This window comes from Bufo gargarizans, chromosome 11, assembly GCF_014858855.1.
Source record: "Bufo gargarizans isolate SCDJY-AF-19 chromosome 11, ASM1485885v1, whole genome shotgun sequence".
In the NCBI taxonomy this organism is placed as follows: domain Eukaryota; kingdom Metazoa; phylum Chordata; class Amphibia; order Anura; family Bufonidae; genus Bufo; species Bufo gargarizans.
Window position 1 is genome coordinate 83,548,824 of NC_058090.1, and position 27,923 is coordinate 83,576,746.

Below are 27,923 nucleotides of genomic sequence, written 5' to 3' on the forward strand. Positions count from 1 at the left end.
GGTATTTTTCTGCATTTACCCAATCCCCAGAACCAGAAACAAGCCATTAGTTAAAAGGGGATTCAATATTTTATAATGGGTGACCTATCCTCTGGACCCCCGCGATCAGCTGTTTGAGAAGGCACCAGCGCCCCTGTGAGTGCCAGGGCCTTCTGCGTGCTTACCAAATAGTACCATACATTTTATAACGGCTGTGCTTGGTATCGCGCTCAGCTTTATAGGGGTTAACCTGCTTCTAGGCCACATAACCAATAAATGTGTCACTGGCCTACGAAAACCTTACAGAAGGCTGCGGTGCTACTAAACACAACAATGCCTTCTCAAACAGCTGATTGGTGGAGTTCACGGGTGTCGGACTCCGACCGATCAGATACTGATCGCCTATCCTGCAGATAGGTCATCAGTTTAAAGTATAAGAAAAAGTATACGAGTCTTTCTATTTTATGTACCTGTTCACTTATGTGTCCATCTATTTTGTATAGCACAGTAGTTTTGCTGTATTTCAAATCTTATAATTTAATAAGTCACTCCTGGTTGCTCTAACGTGCCCACCTCCTCAAAGTGCTGCTTTGCTTGTTACCGTTGATGCCGGTGTGCTTGTCGTATGCCAGAACGCTGTGCGTTCCTCTGAAGGTGGAGTGTATGTAACAAGGGATTTCCATCAGCCTACTCTTAACCTGATGAGTGGTGGCAGCTTGGGTAAGTGTGCGCTTGATAACATGTGATTTGTGACAATGCCTTAAAAAAAAAACACTTGTTTACATTGACTGGAGGCGTGTTGCAGTTTTTCTTTCCGTGGTATATTCCATTCTTGTGTATCATAATTTGCCGTTGGTATCAGACAAGCTTCATGGGACCACATAAGAAATTGACTCCTGAGGGCACCATCTCGGAAATTCCAGGGGAGAGGTCCCTCAATCTTGATTTTAGTAAATGACATCTTCACATTATTGACAAAGGCAAGTGTAGCCAATTATCTATGTCTTTAAGTATTTTTTGGATCTGGGGTGGGTAATTCAGGTTGTATAATGATTCTGGGGTTCGTCCCAGCTTAAGGCCCAAGTATTTTATGATGTTGCAATTTTGACTAGCGTCCTACCTAAGAGTGAGGCTAGATTATAGGAGTTTTGCACCTGTCCCAGTAGTAACAATTCTCTTTTATCCTCATTTATTTTAAGGCCTGATACATGCCCAAATTCCTTTAGATGTTGTAGTAGTGTGCTTAAATCACTTTGTGGATCTTCTAGAAAAACCAGTAAATCACCTGCAAAAAGTGCATGTTTTATTTCTGTCGACCCTATCTTTATCACTCTAAAATCCTATGCTGAGTGTAAAAAGCATGAGAGTGGTTCAAGTGTCAGATTAAACAGTAATGGCGATAGAGGGCATCTTTGCCGTGTCAAAAAAAATCCACAGGAAAAACGAAGATAAAAACATACTGCACGATATGATATACAAATGTGCGGATGTCCGTGGCCTTAACTGCTCCAGACTTGGATGCTACAGAATCTTGTATATCTGCCTGACTTGTAGCCAGTATTGATTTGCAGCAGTATTGTATTACCTGGCTTTTGTTGCAGCACTCAGGTCTGAAATTGCCATGCTTCCTACTTAGTATAGTTTATAAAAAAAACACTGGGTTTGCATGTTTTAATATTTCATGTTCAATAATACAGAAACTACTTAGTTGATACTAGGTGTGTAGAAAAGGCTATAGGATTGCACCATGAGATAAATGTTAACAGACTACAATTCTAATCATTAATCAGGCAAAGTTCAACAATGAGAAGTCATGAAGGAAAATATGACTGCAATAAAAACCTCAAAAATTAATATTTTCTGGAGAACAGACCAATCATTTGAGATCTCCTAGGCAATTTAAGTGAATGAAAGATAAACTTATCATGATAAGTTCCATCGACCTATGTGATAAGGCCACACCATATTAGTCATACTCCTTCAAAGTGATCACGTGCTTTGGGATTAGCTGCTGAATTTACACCTACCACACGGACGGCACTTTTTTTTAGCTATCTTCCGTTAACCTCTGCAAAACAGAATTGGAAAAAATGAAGAGAAGAATGGTATAGTGAACTCGGTTGAATTTTTGGGAGATTTCAATGAAACAGAAAGATAGGCATTTTTTTTCTCAGCTGAATAAAGAGGACAACAGACGTGGTAAGACACAACTCACTGACCAAAGGAGCTCTGACGGATGTGAAGCCTACAATCCCTACAATAAAGGGGCTGGATGCTTCTGTCTTCTTTTCTACACAATGTCTAAAGAGATGCAATGCAGCTCTATTCAAATAAGGCAGCACAGAGAACTTAGCTAAAAATATATTTCTCTAATAGAAGTATGAATATTTTCCTTTCTAGAATGTTTCTTGCTTTGTCTCCGAGTATAAACGATGGATCCGGTTTCAGAACGAGTTATAACAGAAGGTCAGTGCATCATCTGTGTGTGCTTCTATTTCTCTGTCACGCTCTTTATACTTCTAAAACAACATGGACACGATACGGGCAGTGTGCAGGCCACATTTTTTCCCAGCCCTAGTAGTAGAAATGCCTATTCTTGTCTTCAATATGGACAAGAATAGGTAATGTTCAATAATTTGTGGGGTGGACAAACCGATAGGATCCATTTTTTGCAGTTACCTAGACTTCATTGGTTCAGCTTCTGAATCACAAAAATGCGGATCGGAAGAGGGGCAAAAAAAAACAATCGTCCGCATGAAGCCTTACAGACCTATATTCAACCTAGATATATTTTATACCTTTTACCTCTATCCTCTAGATGAAATTACATATTTCATATCGAAAATCTCTCAGTATGAAGATCATAAGGTGAGGAAGATGTACAAATACTTCAAAGAAGATTTAGCCTTTATTGTAGAATCCATGGACACGCACAGTCTTCTTTCTGAACTTGAGTCTCGGAAAAATGCTTGGACACAGGTAAAAAACAACAAAAAAAAAAAAAAACAAAAAGAAAAACATATATAGTAACCTATATATCATATTATATAAAAATCTGAAAAGAATATCTACACATAGATGGTATGTGTCAACCACAGGCTGTCGATCACATGGGACAAAAATACCGCTACAACACTGTCCTAGTGTTTCAGAATATAACTTCCTTAATATTGTCCCTTATATACAAAAATATAACTACTATAATACTGCTCCAATGTACAAGAATATAACTCCTATAATACTGCTCCTATGTACAAGAATATAACTACTATAATACTGCTCTTATGTACAAGAATATAACTACTATAATACTGCTGCTATGTACAAGAATATAACTACTATAATACTGCTGCTATGTACAGGAATATAACTACTATAATACTGCTCCTATGTACAAGAATATAGCTACTATAATACTGCTTCTATGTACAAGAATATAACTACTATAATACTGCCTCCTATGTACAAGAATATAACTACTATAATACTGCTCCTATATACAAGAATATAACTACTATAATACTGCTCCTATGTACAAGAATATAACTGCTATAGTACTGCCTCCTATGTACAAGAATATAACTACTATAATACTGCTCCTATGTACAAGAATATAACTACTATAACACTGCTCCTATATACAAGAATATAACTACTATAATACTGCCTCCTATGTACAAGAATATAACTACTATAATACTGCTCCTATATACAAGAATATAACTACTATAATACTGCTCCTATGTACAAGAATATAACTGCTATAGTACTGCCTCCTATGTACAAGAATATAACTACTATAATACTGCTTCTATGTACAAGAATATAACTACTATAATACTGCTCCTATGTACAAGAATATAACTACTATAATACTGCCTCCTATGTACAAGAATATAACTACTATAATACTGCCTCCTATGTACAAGAATATAACTACTATAATACTGCTCCTATGTACAAGAATATAACTACTATAATACTGCCTCCTATGTACAAGAATATAACTACTATAATACTGCTCCTATGTACAAGAATATAACTACTATAATACTGCTCCTATATACAAGAATATAACTACTATAATACTGCCTCCTATGTACAAGAATATAACTACTATAATACCGCTCCTATGTACAAGAATATAACTACTATAATACTGCTCCTATGTACAAGAATATAACTACTATAATACTGCCTCCTATGTACAAGAATATAACTATTATAATACTGCTCCTATGTACAAGAATATAACTACTATAATACTGCCTCCTATGTACAGGAATATAACTACTATAATACTGCTCCTATGTATAAGAATATTACTACTATAATACTGCTCCTATGTACAAGAATATAACTACTATAATACTGCTCCTATGTACAAGAATATAACTACTATAATACTGCCTCCTATGTACAAGAATATAACTACTATAATACTGCTCCTGTGTACAAGAATATAACTACTATAATACTGCTCCTATGTACAAGAATATAACTACTATAATACTGCCTCCTATGTACAGGAATATAACTACTATAATACTGCTCCTATGTACAAGAATATTACTACTATAATACTGCCTCCTATGTACAGGAATATAACTACTATAATACTGCTCCTATGTACAAGAATATAACTACTATAATACTGCTCCTATGTACAGGAATATAACTACTATAATACTGCCTCCTATGTACAAGAATATAACTACTATAATACTGCTCCTATGTACAGGAATATAACTACTATAATACTGTCTCCTATGTACAAGAATATAACTACTATAATACTGCCTCCTATGTACAAGAATATTACTACTATAATACCGCTCCTATGTACAAGAATATAACTACTATAATACTGCTCCTATGTACAAGAATATAACTACTATAATACTGCTCCTATGTACAAGAATATAACTACTATAATACTGCCTCCTATGTACAAGAATATAACTACTATAATACTGCCTCTATGTACAAGAATATAACTACTATAATACTGCTCCTATGTACAAGAATATAACTGCTATAATACTGCCTCCTATGTACAAGAATATAACTGCTATAATACTGCTCCTATGTACAAGAATATTACTACTATAATACTGCCTCCTATGTACAGGAATATAACTACTATAATACTGCCTCCTATGTACAAGAATATAACTACTATAATACTGCCCCTATGTACAAGAATATAACTACTATAATACTGCTCCTATGTACAAGAATATAACTACTATAATACTGCTCCTATGTACAAGAATATAACTACTATAATACTGCCTCCTATGTACAAGAATATAACTACTATAATACTGCCTCCTATGTACAGGAATATAACTACTATAATACTGCCTCCTATGTACAAGAATATAACTACTATAATACTGCCTCCTATGTACAAGAATATAACTACTATAATACTGCTCCTATGTACAAGAATATAACTACTATAATACTGCCTCCTATGTACAAGAATAGAACTACTATAATACTGCTCCAATGTACAAGAATATAACTACTATGTAGAGACTATACTGATGTCCTTGCTGCATCTTTGTTGCGTCTCTACGCAATTTCCAGAGAGGGAAAGGTTTTTACTTGATTTTTGCACGCCATAAATCCGCAAGTATACCTGTATATCATTTGCATTGAATAGCTCCTGTTCTTGTTGGTGCCGGCAGGGCAGATATTCTGCCTTGTCACTGTTTCTTTTGTGCAGAACTTTTTGGACCAAATATGCACGGTGCTATTTCGCACCAGTTCAGCGGGTGGCGCAATTTGGACGCCATTATGAAGAAATGGTTCCACTTTGTACCCCCCCCCCCCTACCTACCAGGGTTATCTTGGCACAAACCTGGTACATGTGCCTAATTGCATGGCTGCTCACGCCCGCTTCACTGCAGCTAAGTGACCTGCTGCAGTGTTGCTGGCATGGGAGTCATTATACAGTACTATTTGTCATGTTGACAGAGTCTTTAGTTGTGATGTTATTAGTTCACCCCCTAGATGCGGTCAATGTGTATGGCTGGAGTTCTCCGGTTCCAAGGTTGCCTCATTCTTGCAATGATGTCGTCCATTAAATGTACAACGTACAATGTTAGGGGCTTTAACACCCCACAAAAGCGCTCTCAGGTCATCCGTCTGCTAAAAAAGAATAATACAGATATCTGCTTCTTTCAGGAGCTGCATTTTAAAGAGACACATATACCCAAAATTCAAAACCCATACTTCCAGCACTGGTATTTTAGTGCTTTTGAAAAGGCAAAGAGAGGGGTGGGTATTGCTATTTCTAAGAGAGTACCATTCACATTGATATCTAAGCTGACGGACCCTGAGGGCCGCTTCATATTCGTGAAGGGCCTCATTGGCACACAAAAGGTTACGCTTGTCAGTTTATACAGCCCTAACCGTGGTCAGAAACGATGGATCAAGATCACTCTGAGTAAACTGGAGCTATTCGCTGAAGGGATTAGGTTAATTGGGGGAGACCTCAATGTCACGTTGAATCCCATCATTGATGCCTCTGATGGTTCCTCCCAGTTAACCCAGTCAGCACTAGGATGTATAAACAGATACATTTCAGATATGAACCTGCTAGATGTCTGGCGACTAGCCCACCCAGATACTAGGGACTTTACTTTTTTCTCTGCACCGCACAAATCGCATAAACGGTTAGATTACATCTTACTGTCCAGCAACGCCGTAGATATGGTGGAGTCGGCTGACATAGGTGTTGTGACCATCTCTGACCACGCCCCAGTCTCTGCTGCCCTCAGATTCTCCAGCTTACCAGCCTCAAGTAGACAGTGGCGTCTAAACGAGACGTTGTTAGATAGACAAGCAGATACCTTAATCCTAGGGCAAAAATTAAGGGACTTCTTTGTGACCAATGCGACACCCGGCATGCCCCAGACAACACTTTGGGAGACACACAAAGTGGTTATCCGGGGAGAATTAATAGCCTTAGGCAGTAGAGTCAAGAAAGAGAAACAAAAGATCATACATGATCTCTTGGTTCAGATAGCAGATAAAGAAGCGGTCCATAAACGGTCTAAAGCAATAAAAGTTCAGACCGAACTGAACCAGCTGAGATCGCAGCTAAAAGACCATTTAAACATTCAAAACGCTAAAGCCTACCAATACGCCCAATATAAACATTATTCCCACGGGGACAAGGGATCTAAGTTAACGTCTTCCCTCACGAAACAAAAGAGAGATTCCATGTTCATTCCCAACATTAAATCCAGAAATGGAAGTATGCTGCATAAAACAGCTGATATTGCAGAGGAATTCCAGGAATTCTACAAACAACTCTATGGCCTATCGGATCCAGATCACCCAGACCCTTCATTACAAGAAGCAACAGACTTGTTTCTGAGAGGCCTTAGTTTACCCCAGATAACCCCCCAAGAAGGTGATACCTTATTAGAGCCAGTCACTGAACTCGAAGTAAAAACCCTACTAACCTCTATGCCCATGGGTAAAAGCCCTGGCCCGGATGGATTCCCGGTGGGCTATTACAAAAAATTCCCAGATATATTGATACCCCATCTGGTAACGTTGTGCAATGCACTCCTGAATGGGGAAACCCTACATAAACAATCTTTGGAGGCCACAGTTACCATACTCCCAAAACCTGGGAAAGATCCCCTTCTCTGCGGTAGCTATAGGCCAATCTCGTTACTTAACGTAGATATAAAAATATGGTCCAAACTCCTAGCAACGCGGCTGAGTCGCCTGCTCCCCAAACTCATCCACCCCGACCAATCTGGCTTTGTTCCAGGGAGGGAAGGGAATCACAATTCGTGTAGGTTGATTACTGCGATACAGTGGGCCAAAAAGAAAAACCTCCCCTTAGCGCTTCTTAGTGTTGATGCGGAGAAGGCCTTCGACCGGGTGAGCTGGGACTTTATGAAAAGGACAATGTCGAGGTTTGGAATCCCGACAAGATTTCAGGAGGCTGTCATGTCATTATATAAAGGTCCGAGTGCAAAAATCAGGGTCAACGGTACATTGTCTCCATCCTTCCCTATCTGTAACGGGACGCGTCAGGGCTGCCCCCTATCTCCCGCCTTGTATATACTGGTCATGGAGACCCTCCTTCAGGCCATTAGGGAGCATGTGGATATTCGGGGGGTGAAAACAGGAAATAACGGTGCAGAATATATTAACGTGGCTTATGCCGACGATTTACTGATCATGGTCTCCAACCCGGTCGAGGCCTTCCCGCATCTTTTGAAGCTATTTGAGGAGTATGGTAGGCTATCGAATTACAAAATGAATTATTCCAAGTCAGAAGCTTTAAATATTACTGCCCCGGCGAGCTCCATAGCCATTTTAAAAACCACTACGCCCTTCAAATGGCAACCCTCATGTGTTTCCTATCTGGGGGTCAAGATCTCCGCGTCCACGGACGATCTATTCCGGCTCAATTATACTCCCCTAATAACAGAGGTCCAAAAACTGCTTCAATCACTACGCCTCCCCTACTCCTCTTGGATGGGAAGGAAAAATATCCTAAAAGCGTTTGTCCTTCCAAAAATTATGTACGTATTACAAATGTTGCCAATATTTCTACCTAACTCGTACTTTACAAAGCTCCGTAGGCTGTTTGCGACTTACTTGTGGGGTGGGAAGAAGGCTAGGGCCCCTCACCAGAGGCTAGTACTGGGGCGTGGTCATGGAGGTATAGCACTGCCAGATGTCCAAACATACTACAGGGCCATACACCTGAAGAGGTGGTTGCAGCTCCACTCCCCTGCCTATCACACATTGGGCACGGAATTGGAACTAGTACAGCTTACCCAACAGCAGAAAGCAGCTTTATGGGGTCAATCAAATGCATCACTGCATTCCCACGTGCTCCTAAAGGGCACCAGTCTGGTCATTAAACAGCTCAACAAGGCCTACGGGCTCCTACAGAACCCTCCCGGTTCGATGCCAGCAGACCTCATACCACACACTATCCAACCTCCAGGTACTCAGGTCTCACAGATTTGGCACAGATTCAGAAGTTTTTCCACAGCCGAATTTATAGGGAAAGTACGCGGCACCCTGTCGGAGCAACACCCACTCAGCCTGGTTTGGAATGCAGCCAACTTCCTAGACCTAATATCTATAAAAGCTGCTGGGAAACAGCTACTCACCCAGAAACCATGTGTACTGACCTCGACATGGTTCGAGAAGTTAGCAAACCCCCCCTCCCCTCAACGCAAATTGATATCTAACATATATATGGCCTTGAATACGCCTCAGCGCCACATAACCCCACAATATGTTCACACCTGGGCCAACGACCTTCAGACCACTTTCTCAGAGACGGATATTCTCCGCATGCACGCACACTCGCATGGCTTCTCCCGCTGTGTGAAGATCCAAGAGCATTCATATAAGGTTCTCACGCAGTGGTACCTTACCCCCAAACAACTATTTCTTAGTGGCTTGAGTGACCACGACAAGTGCTGGAGATGTGGGGAGGAAGGTGGCACTCTTCTTCACATTTTCTGGTCCTGCCCTAAAATAAGAGGATATCGTCTCCCAGATCATTAATGAAATTCTAAACATTAAACTGACATTATCCCCTCAACTGGTTCTTTTATGGCTCCCAACAAAAGACCTATCGCCATCAAAGAACAAGCTTCCTACACACCTGATCCAAGCTGCACGCTTACTTATCCCCCAAAAGTGGCTGAGTGTAGATCCCCCTACAATCTCTCAATGGTTAAACAAACTGGACCATATACACCGTATGGAGGAACTAGCGGGATGGGAGCTTAGGACACACGAGAAACATAAGAAGTTATGGGCCCCCTGGGTTGCGTACAGGCGCGCGAATGGTACTTCAGCATCTTAGCGATTTTTGACGGACAACAACCTTATGAAAGCCCCATAGTTGTGACAGACACATTAGCAAGAACGGAAGAAACCAACCGTCTTCCTCTATTTGGAACCATCAAATGTACCTCAATAGCCTTAGACCGTATCTGTCCAGTTCTAGGGACATTTTGTACCCCTCCTCCCTCTTTCCCCCTTCCCCGCTCCCCCTAACTCCCCCCACCCTCCTTATTGGTTCGTGTTGACCTTACCTACCTCAGGTTACACTTTGATTGTCAATTGCCAATATTTGCTGACCTAGACATGAAAAAATGCACCTTTCATATGTCTTAAGTATAATGTCTATGCATATGTCAATTGCGAGTATGATTGTATGTAACAATCTTGACTTATACATCATTGTATGTTGTGCTTTTTCTTTGATGCTTTTCAATAAAAAGACAATTGACAAAGAATATAACTACTATAATACTGCCTCCTATGTACAAGACTATAACTACTATAATACTGCCTCCTATGTACAAGAATATAACTACTATAATACTGCTCCTATGTACAAGAATATAACTACTATAATACTGCTCCTATATACAAGAATATAACTACTATAATACTGCTCCAATGTACAAGAATATAACTACTATAATACTGCCTCCTATGTACAAGAATATAACTACTATAATAATGCTCCAATGTACAAGAATATAACTGCTATAATACTGCTCCTATGTACAAGAATATAACTACTATAATACTGCTCCTATGTACAAGAATATAACTACTATAATACTGCTCCTATGTACAAGAATATAACTACTATAATACTGCCTCCTATGTACAAGAATATAACTACTATAATACTGCCTCCTATGTACAAGAATATAACTACTATAATACTGCTCCTATGTACAAGAATATAACTACTATAATACTGCTCCTATATACAAGAATATAACTACTATAATACTGCTCCTATATACAAGAATATAACTACTATAATACTGCTCCAATGTACAAGAATATAACTACTATAATACTGCCTCCTATGTACAAGAATATAACTGCTATAATAATGCTCCAATGTACAAGAATATAACTGCTATAATACTGCTCCTATGTACAAGAATATAACTACTATAATACTGCTCCTATGTACAAGAATATAACTACTATAATACTGCTCCTATGTACAAGAATATAACTACTATAATACTGCCTCCTATGTACAAGAATATAACTACTATAATACTGCTCCAATGTACAAGAATATAACTACTATAATACTGCTCCTATGTACAAGAATATAACTACTATAATACTGCCTCCTATGTGCAAGAATATAACTACTATAATACCGCTCCCTATGTACAAGAATATAACTACTATAATACTGCTCCTATATACAACAATATAACTACTATAATACTGTTCCTATGTACAAGAATTCAACTACTATAATACTGCCTCCTATGTACAAGAATATAACTACTATAATACTGCTCCAATGTACAAGAATATAACTACTATAATACTGCTCCTATGTACAAGAATATAACTACTATAATACTGCCTCCTATGTGCAAGAATATAACTACTATAATACCGCTCCCTATGTACAAGAATATAACTACTATAATACTGCTCCTATATACAACAATATAACTACTATAATACTGTTCCTATGTACAAGAATTCAACTACTATAATACTGCCTCCGATGTACAAGAATATAACTTCTATAATACCGCTCCAATGTACAAGAATATAACTACTATAATACTGCTTCTATGTACAAGAATATAACTACTATAATACTGCCTCCTATGTAAAGGAATATAACTACTATAATACTGCTCCTATGTACAAGAATATAACTACTATAATACTGCTCCTATGTATAAGAATATAACTACTATAATACTGCCTCCTATGTACAAGAATATAACTACTATATACAAAAATATAACTACTATAATACTACCTCCTATATACAAAAATATAACTACTATAATACTGCTCCTATGTACAGGAATATAACTACTATAATACTGCTCCTATGTACAAGACTATAAGTAGTATAATATTGCTCCTATGTACAAGAATATAACTACTATAATACTGCTCATATGTACAGGAATATAAATACTATAATACTGCTCCTATATACAACAATATAACTACTATAATACTGCTCCTATATACAACAATATAACTACTATAATACTGCTCCTATATACAACAATATAACTACTATAATACTGCTCCTATGTACAAGAATATAACTACTATAATACTGCTCCTATGTACAAGAATATAACTACTATAATACTGCTCCTATGTACAAGAATATAACTACTATAATACTGCCCCTATGTACAAGAATTCAACTACTATAATACTGCCTCCGATGTACAAGAATATAACTTCTATAATACTGCTCCTATGTACAAGAATATAACTACTATAATACTGCTCCTATGTACAAGAATATAACTACTATAAGGGCTCATTCAGACGGCCGTATGCTGTCCGCAAAAATACTGAATGCTATCCGTTTTTTTGCGGATCCGCAAAAAAACGGATAGCATTCAGTATTTTTGCTGACCCATAGACTTCAATAGGGCCATGTCCTGATTTTTCACGGACAAGTATAGGACATGTTTCATTTAGGGCTCATTCAGACGGCCGTATGCTATCCGCAAAAATGCGGATCCGTTTTTTTGCGGATTAGATGCTGACCTATTCACTTCTATGGGGCCCTTTTCTATTCCAAGGTTCCGCAAAATAAATGAAACATGTCCTATACTTGTCCGTGAAAATCAGGACATGGCCCTATTGAAGTCTATGGGTCAGCAAAAATACTGAATGCTATCAGTTTTTTTGCGGATCCGTTTTTTTGCGGATCCGCAAAAAAACGGATAGCATTCAGTATTTTTGCGGACAGCATACGGCCGTCTGAATGAGCCCTAATCCAGGACTCTCTCCACCTCAACTTCTATCTTATTGAAGAGAATCGCCACATCGTCATTTCTCTCCCACCCGAAGGACCAGAAAGATGCTCCATGTCTCCAGTCTCTCTTGGCTGCAAACACCTGAGCATTGCTCTTCAAAAAAGTCTCTTGCAAGAAGATGTCTGATCTTTCCTGAGACAGACGCTGGTAGATCGCCTGCCGTCTGTTCTTAGTCTTCACACTGTTCACATTTTTAGAGCTGATTCTCAGCTTCATCCAGGTCACTTAGTTTTCTTACCCTTTTTTCTCCTTCCACTACTGTGACCTGTAGTGCCCCATCTTTTGGTGGACACTGGAGGGTCAGGTTCATCTTCCAGAGGGTCACCATCAGGGTTATGTGAAGAAACATACTCCATTTCTGCCTTTTCTTCTGACTCTTCTTCCCGTAGCGCATCGTACTGCCCGGAGGTTATGGCCAGCACTGGCGGATCCAGGGTTTTCTTTGCTGTAGTGCTGTTCTTTCTTTTTACAGTCTGGAACCGCTCTTCATCCACAGATGACCTCCTGAGCTTCCTGAGCCCTACAGCTGGACCATCAGGCTTTGTAGACGTAGAGGGCAGTTCTTCAGGCGATTTGGCAACTGGTTTACTGGTCACTTTACTCTGCAGATGAGAATTCTCTTCAGTGGCTGGTACTTGTAGTGGTAAAAGGTGGTACTTTAGTTTCCACAGCAGGATTTCTGGATTTCAGAGCTTTTTCAATGGCTGGTACTTGTGGTTCAGCAGATGTTGGTACTTGTAATGGAGTAGATGGGCTATGAGTCTCTAAATCTGCCGGTACTTGTAGTGCATCAGGAGGGTCATCACTCTCTACAGCAGGGTCACTAGTACTTTGCATTACTTCAGTATGAAGATTACCAGTTTCTGGGACTGTATCTGCTCTTGCAGTGACATCCTCCTGACCTTCCTCCATTTCCTCTGAGAAGATCTCATCACTGCCTTTATTATGATCTGCATGCGGACAATCCCGGAACATATGACCAGATCCTAAACACAGGTTACAGATAACTGGAACGGTCCACAAAATGAGCACTTAATACGGGATCAGTTGATGGCGAGGTGCCTGCCCCCACATCTGTGACACAGCCTCGGCTGACCGGGGTAGTAGCATATCCCTCTCTCTGAGCCCAGGTAGAAGGAGTGCGGCAGATGTCTGGTCACACCATTGTTCTGCGCTAGTTGTATCATCACGGTGTATCCGCCATTCCAGATGTTTTCCTCATCATAGATTTTTCCCGGATGACTCTTCAACAGACACTGTCTGCTCAGCCAATGCTCCAGATCTGCCAGCGCCACCACCTCAGACTGGAACAAGATGGTGGCCTTCACTACCTGAGGCTTGGACAGCTGGATCACCTGTAGATGCTCCCAGATTGACTGTTCTTTCGCGTCATTGTATATATTCCAGAATAAGTCCAGATCATACTAAAGCTTAAAGCTGATGTCATAGATCCTGCTGGAGGGGATATGGATCAGGGCGTATACCTCAGAGGCCTTAAATTTCATGAAGTCCTTCAAAAGAACTTTCCCTATGTACAGTCTGGAGAGGAGGTTTTCTTCTGGACCTGTATACTTAATCCTGACAGCGTTCCTTCTCAGAGGTGGAGGGTTAGCCGGCCTTGTAACATTGGAGAACAGTCTCCTGAATTGTGGACGGTCAGCAAGAGTATCAGTGCTGGGCCTCTCCTCTACAGGCTTACTGACTCCAGATTGTCATGCAGATCCACCTATGTCTGCTCCAGACCGCTGTGTACCTGACACTGTGGACGGCTGAGGGTCCTGTATACTAACCTCCATGTCTGCTCCAGTCTGTGTAGTCGTCTCCTCTGAGAGCTGACTTTCATCCACAGCACTGAGCGGGGTCTCAATCACAGCACTGAGCGAGGTCTCATCCACAACACTGAGCGGGGTCTCCTCTACAGCACTGAGCGGGGTCTCCTCCACAATGTCCATATATGAAGCACTCTCCTGCTCACACACAGGGTTGCTGTTCTCATTCACTTCACCAGAGTTACAAGCTGAGTCCACTACAATTAACCCCTTGTTGGATGGCTCACTTTGCTTCATAGTATTCCCAGCATTTTCAGAGACTGCTCAGACTCCATACATAGTGACCCTCCAGGCGCTGCACCCACACATCTCTGAGGGTTCCTTGCTTCACCATATTATGCACATTGCCGCAATTCTTTTTTATTTATATGATTTCTTTCATCTTCACATTCTGGGCTGTGGCCTCCCTCTTTTTCTCCCTTGCCCAGTTTTCCACTTTAGGTATTGTGTTTTTACCTTTATCTAGTTTATCTTTTAATATATCAAGTTCACGTGTGCAGTCATCCAGGCATTCATACTTCATCAGCTTTTTCTTGGGATCAGCCTCTGTCTTTATCTCATCTCTTAACTTAGAAATGCACCTTTCCAGTTTAAATAAACTTTTCTTTGTCACAGTTGTACTCAATCCAGAAGCACTACAAGTTTCAGTTGACTCACCAGACACCATTTCCAGATCATCGCTTCCACCATCTCCATGCTGCAGGCCACACTCCAAGCTCTGGGCTTTCCCAGGATCATCAGCCCAGCTCCCCTCCCCTCCCCTCCACCTGGGTCAGAAGCCATGCCCCCTCCCTGCAGGGAGCTCAACAGCACACGTCTATCCTCTCCTATGGACAAGAATATAACTACTATAATACTGCCTCCTATGTACAAGAATATAACTACTATAATACTGCTCCTATGTACAAGAATATAACTACTATAATACTGCCTCCTATGTACAAGAATATAACTACTATAATACTGCTCCTATGTACAAGAATATAACTACTATAATACTGCCTCCTATGTACAAGAATATAACTACTATAATACTGCTCCTATGTACAGGAATATAACTGCTATAATACTGCTCCTATGTACAAGAATATAACTACTATAATACTGCTCCTATGTACAAGATTATAACTACTATAATACTGCCTCCTATGTACAAGAATATAACTGCTATAATACTGCTCCTACGTACAAGAATATAACTACTATAATACTGCCTCCTATGTACAAGAATATTACTACTATAATACTGCTCCTATGTACAAGAATATAACTACTATAATACTGCTCCTATGTACAAGAATATAACTACTATAATACTGCTCCTATGTACAAGAATATAACTACTATAATACTGCTCCTATGTACAAGAATATAACTACTATTATACTGCTCCTATGTACAAGAATATAACTACTATAATACTGCTCCTATGTACAAGAATATAACTACTATAATACTGCTCCTATGTACAAGAATATAACTACTATAATACTGCTCCTATGTACAGGAATATAACTACTATAATACTGCTCCTATGTACAGGAATATAACTACTATAATACTGCTCCTATGTACAAGACTATAACTACTATAATACTGCCTCCTATGTACAAGAATATAACTACTATAATACTGCTCCTATGTACAAGAATATAACTACTATAATACTGCTCCTATGTACAAGACTATAACTACTATAATACTGCTCCTATGTACAGGGATATAACTACTATAATACTGCCTCCTATGTACAAGAATATAACTACTATAATACTGCTCCTATGTACAAGAATATAACTGCTATAATACTGCTCCTATGTACAAGACTATAACTACTATAATACTGCTCCTATGTACAGGGATATAACTACTATAATACTGCCTCCTATGTACAAGAATATAACTACTATAATACTGCTCCTATGTACAAGAATATAACTGCTATAATACTGCTCCTATGTACAAGAATATAACTACTATAATACTGCTCCTATGTACAAGAATATACCTACTATAATACTGCTCCTATGTACAGTAATATAACTACTATAATACTGCCTCCTATGTACAAGAATATACAGTAAGTACTATAATACTGCCTCCTATATACAATCATTTAACTACTATAATAATGCTTCTGTGTACAAGAATATAACTGCTATAATATTGCTTCTATGTACAAGAATATAACTACTCTAATACTGCCGCCTAGAGTATAACTAGTATTGTAATCCCTCCCCGCAGTACAATATAACCAGTGTTCTGCATGTATAGGTATAAAATGCTGTAATGCTGCTCCCTATAAATAGTAATAAATATGTATTTCTTTTTCCATAACCCACTAACCCCGTGTTCCATTTGATTACCTTATCTCCTGGATAAAGACATATGAATGTATTTTATATTGTTCTCAGACGCCATGTGAATTTCAGTCCTTTTCACAAATGAAGACTGACCTTGGCCCCTCTACATATTCGGAGAAACTGGTGGAAGCAATGTTACGCGTGGGGAAGAGAGGGGTAATAGCTTTCTGGGGCAGCCTCTTTTCTGTAGAGTCTGCACGCTCACATCCCAACTTGATAACGCTACTGGAAGAGATCAACCATGCAGGTAACTAAATCACTGCACCATTATACCATCATAACCCTTCATGTTTTAATTAGTTGGATCTGGCATGCATCTGACCTAATTAACCCTTGACTGGATGATTTTCCATTTTCTACTCCCTGTCTTCCTGGAGGTATAACTTTTATGTTATAGTTTTATGGGTTTTGGTTTTACCGTGTTCCCAACACTGACCTGTGCCCTTCATTCTCCAGGACAGTATGCTTTTAGTGTTACCACATTTATATAGTTTTTTTTTGTGTTTTAATACAAAAAAATTGGGGAAAAAGATTTTTTTCGTTGCATTGCCATTGTCACAGCCTATGGTGTACCCTCTGACACTATCGCCACATTTGCTGTTGGCTGCAGCAACGTGTTGCTGTGAGAGCATGCGGTGGCCGTGTCTTGGCCTTCTGGGTGATTGCCATGACATGGTTGCCATGCATGTTGTTGCCTGCGGCAACGTGTAGCTTTCTATGCTTTTGTGTGCACTCCCCCTTTAAGTGGCTTCCTTCCCTTGTCTGGTGTTGGAAGGGTTAACTCCCTTCCTAGTGTTTTGTTAACACTGGGTTTATGTGTGTGGCTGCTTGGGCTATTTAGCCTCTGCTGGATGCCTGAAGATGAGACGTACTCCAGCCATGGTGTATGCTGGAGCTATCCTCCTGGTCTTCATATTCCATCTGTCCAGTGAGGGCCACCCTTGTGCTCATAGATGTTTTTATGGTGTCTCACGTTTATTGCAGCTATGGGTGTCCTGGGTTCCTGTGTGGTTGTGGTGTGTGCGGTGTCCTTTTAATGTTGGTGTGGACACCAGCACTTCTGCATGGGTTCCAGTCAGTGTGTCTGTGGCAGGTAAGTGTGCTATAGGTCTCGCTTACCTGCCATCTCTATAGCTGTATGTGTTCCCCTCTCCTTGCAGCCTGGCCTCAGATAGAGACTCTTGTTCCTCCGTGTCGTGGATTAACAGGTCATCTCTCCCCTGCTCCTAAGTGAGGGATTTTCAGGGCGACTCAGGATATTAGGTATCCAGTGTATGATCTGTCCCACCATCGGGGTCCGCTCATATGGTGAGGAGTCAGGGAGAGGATTAGGGACGCAGTAGGAGGTGACCTGCTCCCTTATTACTCCTTTTGGCCAGGCTGAACCCCTTTACCCTTTGACACCGCACAGTTGGGGGTTTCCCCCCACTCCCCGCCATGACAGCCATATTTTGACCCTCATAACATTTTTATACTTCCATCTATGGGTTAATTGTTTGCAAGGCGATCAGCAGTTTTTATAGATACCATGACTTTTTAAACACCTTTTAATCCATTTCTCTGGGGAAGGAACATTTAGATTTTTGTTTTTCGTTACAGCGTTCACCACACAGGATAAATAGGTTTATTTTTTATTATTTCAGGCATTTTGAGATGCAGCCATGCCTAGGATTTTTTAATTGTTTGTTTTTATTATGGAAAAAACTCTTTTTTACTTTTTTAAGCCCCTCCATCCCAGGAGGCTTTGCTTTGATTTCAATATGTTCCTATGGAGCCCTACCACCTAGACTCTGTTTCTTAGGAGAGACATAGACTATTGCAAACAATGAACTAAGATCGGGGAAGCTGTCAGGGTCTTGGGAGCACAGTGCTCCTGGGGAAAGCATCCTGAGATGCCGTGGTCACAAGTGACCTGGTTAAATGTTTGCAATCTGTGTTGTCGTCAATCATTGGCAATAGCCCCGGCTCAGGGCTCCATTTATAATAAGAGACATCTGCCATACAGGTACAGCGCATGTCGGTATAGGAGATTTGGATCTATATGAAAAAAAATAACACTGTGTAGAGAATCTAAAATGACACAACATCTGTTACTACAACATGCCTAGCCCTATATTCATGTATAATACCATTCATATTAAACAATATCCTCATGTAATGACTTTTTTTTGTAGGCGATAATCTCATAGAACAGATCATACTAGATAAACACGGTCCACATTTGTCTCCAGAGCTGAAAGGTAAGTAGCTCCATGTGTAGAAAGGCAAAATACAGTAACAGCCATGAATCACGAGCCTTCCACTAATGATGGCAAAAATGGTAATATATTACTCCTATATAAAAGGAACATTTATAATACTATCCAAACGTCTGATTTATTTTGACACACTAATGTACTCTGTTCTTCCAGATATTCAGAAGCTTCATAAGAAACATCTGAAGCAGAAAAACCAGTATTTAGTGGAACACAGGCCACCAGGGTGCACCCTGGAGTTACAAAGCTTTAACATTAATGAGCGCTATGTAAACATTGTTGTAATCTCTAGTAAGCAAAGAAAGCTACAATGTGAAAACGAGCTTGTAACGGCTGGGATAAAACATGAGGAACACATGTATGAAAAAAGAACTGCTGTGGAACGTATTGTCCCGAACAAGCTATTCCGGTGGTGTCATCAAATAGGGTGTGTACCTCGTACAGTGTTGGTGAGGGGAGTACCAGGGGTGGGGAAGACCACGTTGATGAAAAAAATTGTCTGCGACTGGGTGAATAAAAAACTGTACCAGCGATTTGCTTTTATTTTCTTCTTCAAATTCCGGACACTTAATCAACTTAATAATGTCAGTTTGGAGATGATGATCCTTCAAGAATATCCTCATCTGCAGAATGATATTGAAAGCATCTTACAAAATCCACAAGAACTGCTTTTTATATTCGACGGCATGGATGAATCCATTCACTCAATCGATTTCTATTCGAATAAACAGTTGAGTAACGTAAAAGAGGTGAACAGTCTTGGTGTGGTTGTAGTTAGTTTGGTTAGACAGTCACTTCTCCGTGGCTGCTATGTGCTATTGACAAGTCGCCCAACCAAACTGTCATCAATAGGTACGGGTGTTTTTCACAGGGTATCTGAAATCATGGGGTTCTTTCCTAAGGAAAGGAAAATATACTTTGAAACATTTTTCAAAAATAAGGACATTTCTGATAAAATTTTTCAGTATGTGAAGGAGAATGATACATTGTATACTTTCTGTTATATCCCGTCATACTGCTGGATCATCTGTACAGTATTATCTATGAGCTTCCAGCCAAGAAGAAGTGATCAGCCGGCGTCATTATTACCCAAAACCGTCACTCAACTCTTTACAATATTTGTGGCCCATATCTTGTCCAATCACAGCCTGCATAAAAGTGACGCTCAGAAGCTCCTACAGTCTATAGGATGGATGGCAGAATATGGAGTCATGAATCGCAATATCATATTCGATGAAAGAGATCTGTTAACTTTCAAAGTGAATGCATCTTCTCAACTTCTATCAAGCTTTATGATTGAAACTGACCAACCTCCAAATGTGACCTTTTCTTTCCTACATCTTACAATTCAGGAGTTCTTTGCTGCCTTGGTTCACTACATGGACTATAACCAAGAGAAACTTCAGGAATCACTTCGAAAAGCCCAAACCTGCGATGACAGTCGTGGTGAAATATTTCTTCGCTTTCTCTGTGGCCTATCGGATGTATCCACTGGGTCTATTTTGAAGAGAGATCTTGGAAAATTGTCTACTGAAACTTCAAGGATTGTCATTGAGTGGCTTCTAAAGACCATCCAAGAAACATGGAAGGAGAATGAATACAAAGATGATAACAGAAAGCTCCTGGGGGCATTTGTCTATCTTTTTGAGACCCGAAATGAAGCACTTGTTTTGAATTCTTTGGGATCATGCCAAAGTTTTGATTTTTCCTATGTCCCTTTGACTCCTTTAGACTGTAGCATATTTCCATTTATCCTGGAATCATGTAAAGAGACAGAGAGGCTTAATCTAGAATCATGCGGCATTCAAAATGAGGGACTAGAAAGACTTTCCCGAGCGCTGCATACTATTAAGGACGTCAGGTAAAACTTCACTTCTTTTATTTCTGTAAGGTTGCTTTCACACGGTCAGTGTTCGGTCAGTCATTTCTATCAGTGATTTTTAACCAAAACCAGGTGTGGGTCAAAAACACAGAACAGTATACATTATCTCTACCAGTGATGGATATCAATGTCTGTAAGCAGTTTTGGAGTAAGACCTTATGTTACATGTCAATCTCTTCAGTGACATTTTATATACAGCACTTAGAATAGTCTTGGAGATAAGAAGTGGCATATAGCAGATTTTGTTATCTTTTCATTCCAGCTTGTGGAAGTCTCTGTACACTTAAGTGTGCTCCACCTGCAATACTGTGATATTTTCTGATTTACCTCATCTTTCTTAATAGCTATTTTATAATTTCACTAACTTTCTATAGCCTTCGTGATAACCGTCTAATGGATGAAGACGTCCACTTGATATGTTCTGCATTAAATCAACCAAACTGTATGATCCAGAGGCTGTGGTAAGTTGCTGTCACAGTCAGATGGTCAGATGGAAGACTCATTTCTGTGTAGAATTACAGACTATGTCAGGCTAGTTTCTAACTAGCGTTAGGCATTTCCGGCAGGCTGTTTGGGCAAGGAGCAGCCTGCCAGATCTGTCTGCATTATAGGCATTGCCAGAAGCATCTCCGTCTGGCCCCACTGACTAAGATGGGAACCAGCGGAGATCCGGCCACAACCTGGCAGACACGGTGCACAGGCTACTTCTCTGCATGTTTGTCTAGCGCTAGCGTGAAACTAGCCTAACCAATTAAATAGATACATTTTTTAATACTCTATTCAAACTTACTGAGAATGCCATAATATCCACATTTTGTTAGGGGTCATCAAAGCAGAATGTGTTGTCTTGCGATTACCTGACTCTCTGTTAAGATTTATAACAGTGAATAGAGGACAGGAAAGAAGGGATAGGAGGGAGGTGTAGCTGCAGTTACATAATAGGGGAAGACACCCATCTGTCTCCAGCAAAGGGGAGAAAAAAGGCCAAAATCAGGTTACACTATTTAATGGCCCATGGAGGGATCATTTTTAAGAGGTCATGATTTAACCCTAAATTACACAAGCTACGTTGATCAATTTGAAGATTTGGGGTTAGACGTTGCTATGTTGGTGTAGATAGACACTTTTCAGATTTTTTTTAAAACAATTTAGGTTTAGTTCATTGCTCATAATATATTATGTTTTTCTCCCTTATTAAACAGTTTGAGCAGTAATAGTCTGACTCACAATTGCTGTCCTCATTTGGCATTCGCAATAACTAAAAACCAGTCCCTGAAAACACTTGACCTGTCATACAACAGCCTTTCTGGACCTCAGTTCAGTGACTTGATGGAAGTTCTGTCCAGTTCAGCCTGCAGGATAGAGGAACTGCTGTGAGTATACATGTTCTAGAATGTATGTGGTATATGGTGCGCCTGTCTATAACAATAACATAGGTTAAAGTAAATAGACAATTGTCACCCAACACTGAACATAAAAATATTGACTTTGAGCTTATCCTAAGAAGTTATCCTAGAAGTCCCCTGGTATTCACAATTTAAACCCTATACGGGGACCTGGTGTTTGCTGCAGGGGAAAAACCAGGCTGCTACCTCTTGGGGTTGTCCGCGTGTGGATGAAAGCTGACCAATGGGGGTTAGAGATACTGGTATGAAATACCATGGGATCCGGCAAAACTGTAGTCAGAGACAGGCGGAGGTAAAGGCAGACAGAGTACCAGTAATCCAATAAACACTGAAAGGTTAGGTCGGGCAAAAGAGGGTCAATCTCCAGGAAACTGAAGTCACTATACAGGCATATAAACGAATACAACATACCTTTGCAGAAAACTAGACACCTGGGCAAACAATTGCTTATGCACCTTCCTATAGGGGAAGATGCCTTAAGTACCCAAAGGTGGCTAACCAGGGGCTTGTGTGATGTAAGCAAGGAAGGCTGGCGAGTCCAGGCAGTCGAAGCAGAAGAAGAAGACTGAGTGCAGTGGTGCTCATGTCCCCGAGATGGCAGTGGGCACAGGCCGCCGATATAACAATGATCATTGGTTTCCTTACTGCTGAATCTACTGTAATCTGGAAGCAGATCTTTAATTATCCTGTAGCACCACCAGTGGTGAAATAAAGCATTTACACATTTCCCATGAAAAAATGCACAGATTTGATCAGTGATGCTCATTGGAGCCCTTCTCTACTCTGGGTTCTCAACAGATGTCGCTAATACAGTACTTTACAGGACAAATTAACTTTCCTAATAAGGCATTTGAAAGTGGGTTTTATGAAAAAGACCCCCCTCAAATAATCTGTTTTTGTGAGGATTTTAATTTGAGCAGACAAGTGGAAAATAACTAGATTAAATTGTACTGAGCAGCACACAAAAGGGTATTTTTTTTCCTACACAGCGCACCACGTGGTCAGGAGTAGCACTGCAAGTAAACCACTTATACACAGGTGTGCAGATACTAAACATAAAGGATCATCATTAAGTGATTATACAGTAGTTTGTTTCAATAATTGAGTCATTTAAACAATGTTATAAATGTAAAATGAAAGCGTATCCCCTAGTCAGCTGAGGAGGCTGTCAGGCAGCACACAACGCTGTGGTAACTAGTAACATAAGCACTGTCTCTACATTATCTTTTATATGTTATCTGCTTTGCTTCCACAGTTTGAGCCGTTGTAACCTGACACACAACTCTTGTTCCCAGTTGGTCTCTCCAATAAGTAAAAGCCCTTCCCTGAGGACTCTTGACTTGTCTGATAATCGGCTGGAGGGACTAGGGTTTAGAGACTTAATGACCGCTTTTTCGAGCCAGACATGCAGGATAGAAACATTAATGTGAGTATATTTATGGGCTGGGCCGTCATATCTTAAATCTTGGAGTGCATTTTTCAAAATTAGAGGAAGTACTGGACTTGCTATTACATTTACCAGTTGAGTTCTCCAACAGTAACATAAGATAGTGTAGGGAAATTAGTTTGTAGACCTCATTTAGGTGCTCGACACTGTTAAGCAAGGTCTACTCTGTAATTGAGCCTCTAAAACTAGACCCTGGGCTTCTTTTTATAGCGACTATTCCTGGTAACCCAGTAGCATTCTGTCCATACCTGGTGATATTCTACAGAGAGAGTCCTTCCATGTTGGATTTTGTTTCCAATTCCAAGTCATAGTTATATTTGCAATCCTTGATGATGGAATAGTTGTCCATGGTGCTATAACAGTTTGATAGTCCTTCAGCAGGAAGGTCCAGATAAGAAAACACATTGCTTAGGTCAACCAATTTACACATTTCCTTCCTATATGCCAAGATTTAAGAGGAGGCAAACTGGGACACTGCTTTTCCTAGGGGATATCCAAGAACGAGACACATATCATTGACCATCACAAACTTCTTCACCATTTAGGCACTGGATGGTAGTATTAGGTGGGCACAGTCATAGTTTTATTATCACATAAATGGCTGTATTATGTGGACAGTACATAGCGCTGTTATATGGGCACTTTTTGGTAGTTTTATTCAGATAACTTATAGAGGTATTATTTAGGCAATGTATGGAAGTCTAATTTGGGCAGTAAATGGTAGTATCTAGGTATAATTATTCCAGAAAGATCTCTAAAGATTATTCTTTGCTTCACAAGCAGATTGAGCTGTGATGGTACACAGATAGACAAGTCTAGCATCCAATTAGCTTCTACCATATCAAAAAATCAATCTCTTCGGAAACTTAACCTGCGTGGAAGTAAATTGGTCGGCCATCTATTCTCAGAGTTAATGGAAGCCCTGTCCAGTCCATCCTTCAGGATAGAGGAGTTGATGTGAGTATGACATCTTATACTTTAAGGAATGTAATATATTAATGTCTCATCTGGACATATCTATGGGTTATGTCATAAATGTCCAACAGGTCCAGGTCCAGGTCCAGGTCTCATGTCAAGAATGGAGCCATGCTGTAAACGAAGAAGTGGCCATGCATGCATGACTTTCTTCATTCACTGCTTTAAGATCTCTGAAAATGCCTAGTGTGCTTATTTGGCTATTTCCCCCAGTCCTATAGCAGTCAATTCGGCATCCCCAGAGGTGAGAACTATATCTGTAGGACATTTATGACATATCCTGTGGATGGGACAACCCCTTCAAACAGCAGGTCACAGATATGTTTTACTGATAACTACACAACCTTATAACAGCTTTCCCCAGTATATGTGACGTCACGTTCATCGGTCAAGTGGCCTAGATGCAGCTCAGCCCCATTGAAGTGAATAGGGCTGAGCTACAATACCAAGCATAGCTGCTATCAAATGGACAGCACTGTGCTTAGTGAGCAGAGAGAAGGGCACAGAGCTACTGCGAGAGCCGCTGCCTTCTCAAAAAGCTGATTGGTGTAGGACCCCCACCGATCAGATACTGATGACTAATCTAGAAGATAGGTCATCAGTAAAAAAATATCTCAGAAAGCCCTTTTAAGTGTGAAGGGTTCAAGCATTGTGTAGGCATAAGGGGACTGCATTCACTAATAAAATTCATACAATAAACTGTGGCAAAGGTGATCATATGTGACAAATACATTAATACAAGTCTTTATGCTTCCTGCAGTTTGAGAGATGTCAGCTTGACAGACAGTGCATGTTCACAGCTGGCCGTGGTGATTCGTAATAATCACTTTCTAAGGAAGCTTGACCTGTCTTATAACAACCTAGTAGGCCCTCATTTTGGAGATCTGATGGAAGCTCTGTCCAGTCCAAGCTGCAGGATAGAGGAATTACTGTGAGTATTATTGTATGCCTCCATAAGATAATTGTTCATAATTGCAGTGCCAAAATGGTCTTCTAGAGGAACGAACCTCTTAAAGAGGAGGGCCCGTATACATGGGATGTAGGAGAACTGAAAGTCTGTTCTGTTGCCAATGTTTTTCACTCTAAGGCTTGAGAATATAAGCTTGACAGATGAATCTGCCCCATTGCTGGCATTGCTGAAGAAAAACAAGAACCTCAGATTCCTGGATCTGAACCGCAACTATATCAAAGACATTCATTCCAGCCGAATTAGAGAAGAAATGAGGACATCACCCAACCTGAAGGAGCTAAGGTACATTACTTACTAGAAAGATATCATTGTCACAGGCATCCTCGATACATATCAAGTACATCTGAACCAAACATTCTTTTTTTTTTTTTTTTTTACTTTTAGGATGAACTTCAAAAATATTTTAACACTGAAGCCTTAATAAAGCCGCTAAAACCTCAATGGCTGAGTTTCAATTAAAGGGGTCATCAATTTATTTTTTTAAATGAATAATGAAATAACTTTACACCCCCAGTCCCAATCCCACTTCATTTTTTGACCAAGGACGACTGCCTGAAGATGCCACGGAGATCTTTGATGAAAACATTGGTTTGGATCCGTTCCGGTGGCTTCTGTATTCTCCACACTAGGGATCGACCGATATAGATTTTTTTAGAGCTGATACCGATAATCTGTGAACTTTCAGGCCGATAATTTATACCAATATTAATCTTAGTTGGTAGTCACTGAGATGGTGGAAATTTGCATTTGGCACTAGTATATTATAAATCTAAATTATAAATTAATAAAGCCCTTAGTTGGTAGTCAATTTATAGTTTATATTTATAATATACTAGTGCCAAATGCAAATTTCCACCCCATTCCCCTCCTCACTGACTTTATTAACCCCTATCAGTCCTCAGATCAGACCTTTATAAACCTCTATCAGAACTCAGATCAGACCCTTATTAACCCCCAGGTCAGATCTTTATTAACCCCTATCAGTCCTCAGATCAGACCTTTATTAACCCCTATCAGACCTCAGCTCAGACCTTTATTAACCCCTATCAGACCTCAGATCAGACCCTTATTAACCCCCAGATCAGATCTTTATTAACCCGTATCAGTCCTCAGATCAGACCTTTATTAACCTCTATCAGAACTCAGATGAATAAAATAAAAAACTCCTCACCTATCTTGCGCCGCGGCTCCTCTTAATCTCCGGGTCCGGCGTCTAGATCCCCTGTCTTCTCCGGCCCGCGCTGCACTGTCACCTGACAGTGTGCAGCGTCAGGTCATAGTACGCACACTACGTCCTGACACTGTACGGGATCAGGACAGTGCAGCGCGGGTCCCATCAAAGAAGACCAGGGAGGGTGAGTATCGGATGCGCTCCCGGCACCCGATGCATACTAGTGCGCGCTTCCATAATGGAAGCGCTCACTAGTATTCGCTTTATACGCATTATCGGTATATTGGCAAGGCTAGATGCCGATAATGTACAAAGTCCTGAATATCGGACAATAATATCGGTACTTCCTATAATCGGTCGATCCCTACTACACACTATATTTACAGATTATGAGGATGAATATCCTTGAAAAATTTTTAAGCAAGTGCCTGCAGCCTCCCTCCTGAAACATAAGATTCATACTTACCTGCTCCACGAAACTGCCTCCGCTGTCTCCACATTACAGTCCCTGCTGGGCATGGTCACATGCTCCGCTTTAGCCAATAACTGGCTTCAGTGGTAAAGTGCTGCTTTTTATTTTATGCACTTATATAGAGCTATATTTTGCAGCACTTTACAGACATTACCATCAAGCTGTCCCCAATGGGACTCACAATGTAAGTTATGTGGCCACATCACCTCTGAAGCCAGTGGACCTGGCTGCAGTGGACCATGTGACCCTGCACCACATGATGTAAACAGTGTGGGGACCGAAAGATGGTGTCAGCGCAGAGGAATGCAGGCTGC

General features: G+C 40.2%; 1 protein-coding gene across 2 annotated transcripts; it reads left to right on the forward strand.

Annotated features, from left to right (window-relative positions):
• The first annotated feature begins 88 nt into the window (after positions 1-88).
• On the forward strand, positions 89-26,667 carry LOC122921527 (NACHT, LRR and PYD domains-containing protein 12-like). 2 transcript variants are annotated; one of them, XM_044271563.1, is made up of 11 exons: positions 89-2,445; positions 2,798-2,958; positions 17,083-17,278; positions 19,206-19,271; positions 19,443-21,147; positions 21,543-21,629; positions 22,371-22,541; positions 23,830-24,000; positions 24,805-24,978; positions 25,757-25,927; positions 26,084-26,667. In XM_044271563.1, exons 1-11 carry the CDS (start codon positions 2,412-2,414, stop codon positions 26,262-26,264), a joined length of 3,117 nt encoding a protein of 1,038 aa, XP_044127498.1. In that variant the 5' UTR covers positions 89-2,411; the 3' UTR covers positions 26,265-26,667. The 2 variants fall into 2 exon arrangements, with proteins under 2 accessions (XP_044127498.1, XP_044127497.1); XM_044271562.1 differs by having other exon boundaries at positions 89-2,958.
• The last annotated feature ends 1,256 nt before the right edge of the window (positions 26,668-27,923 follow it).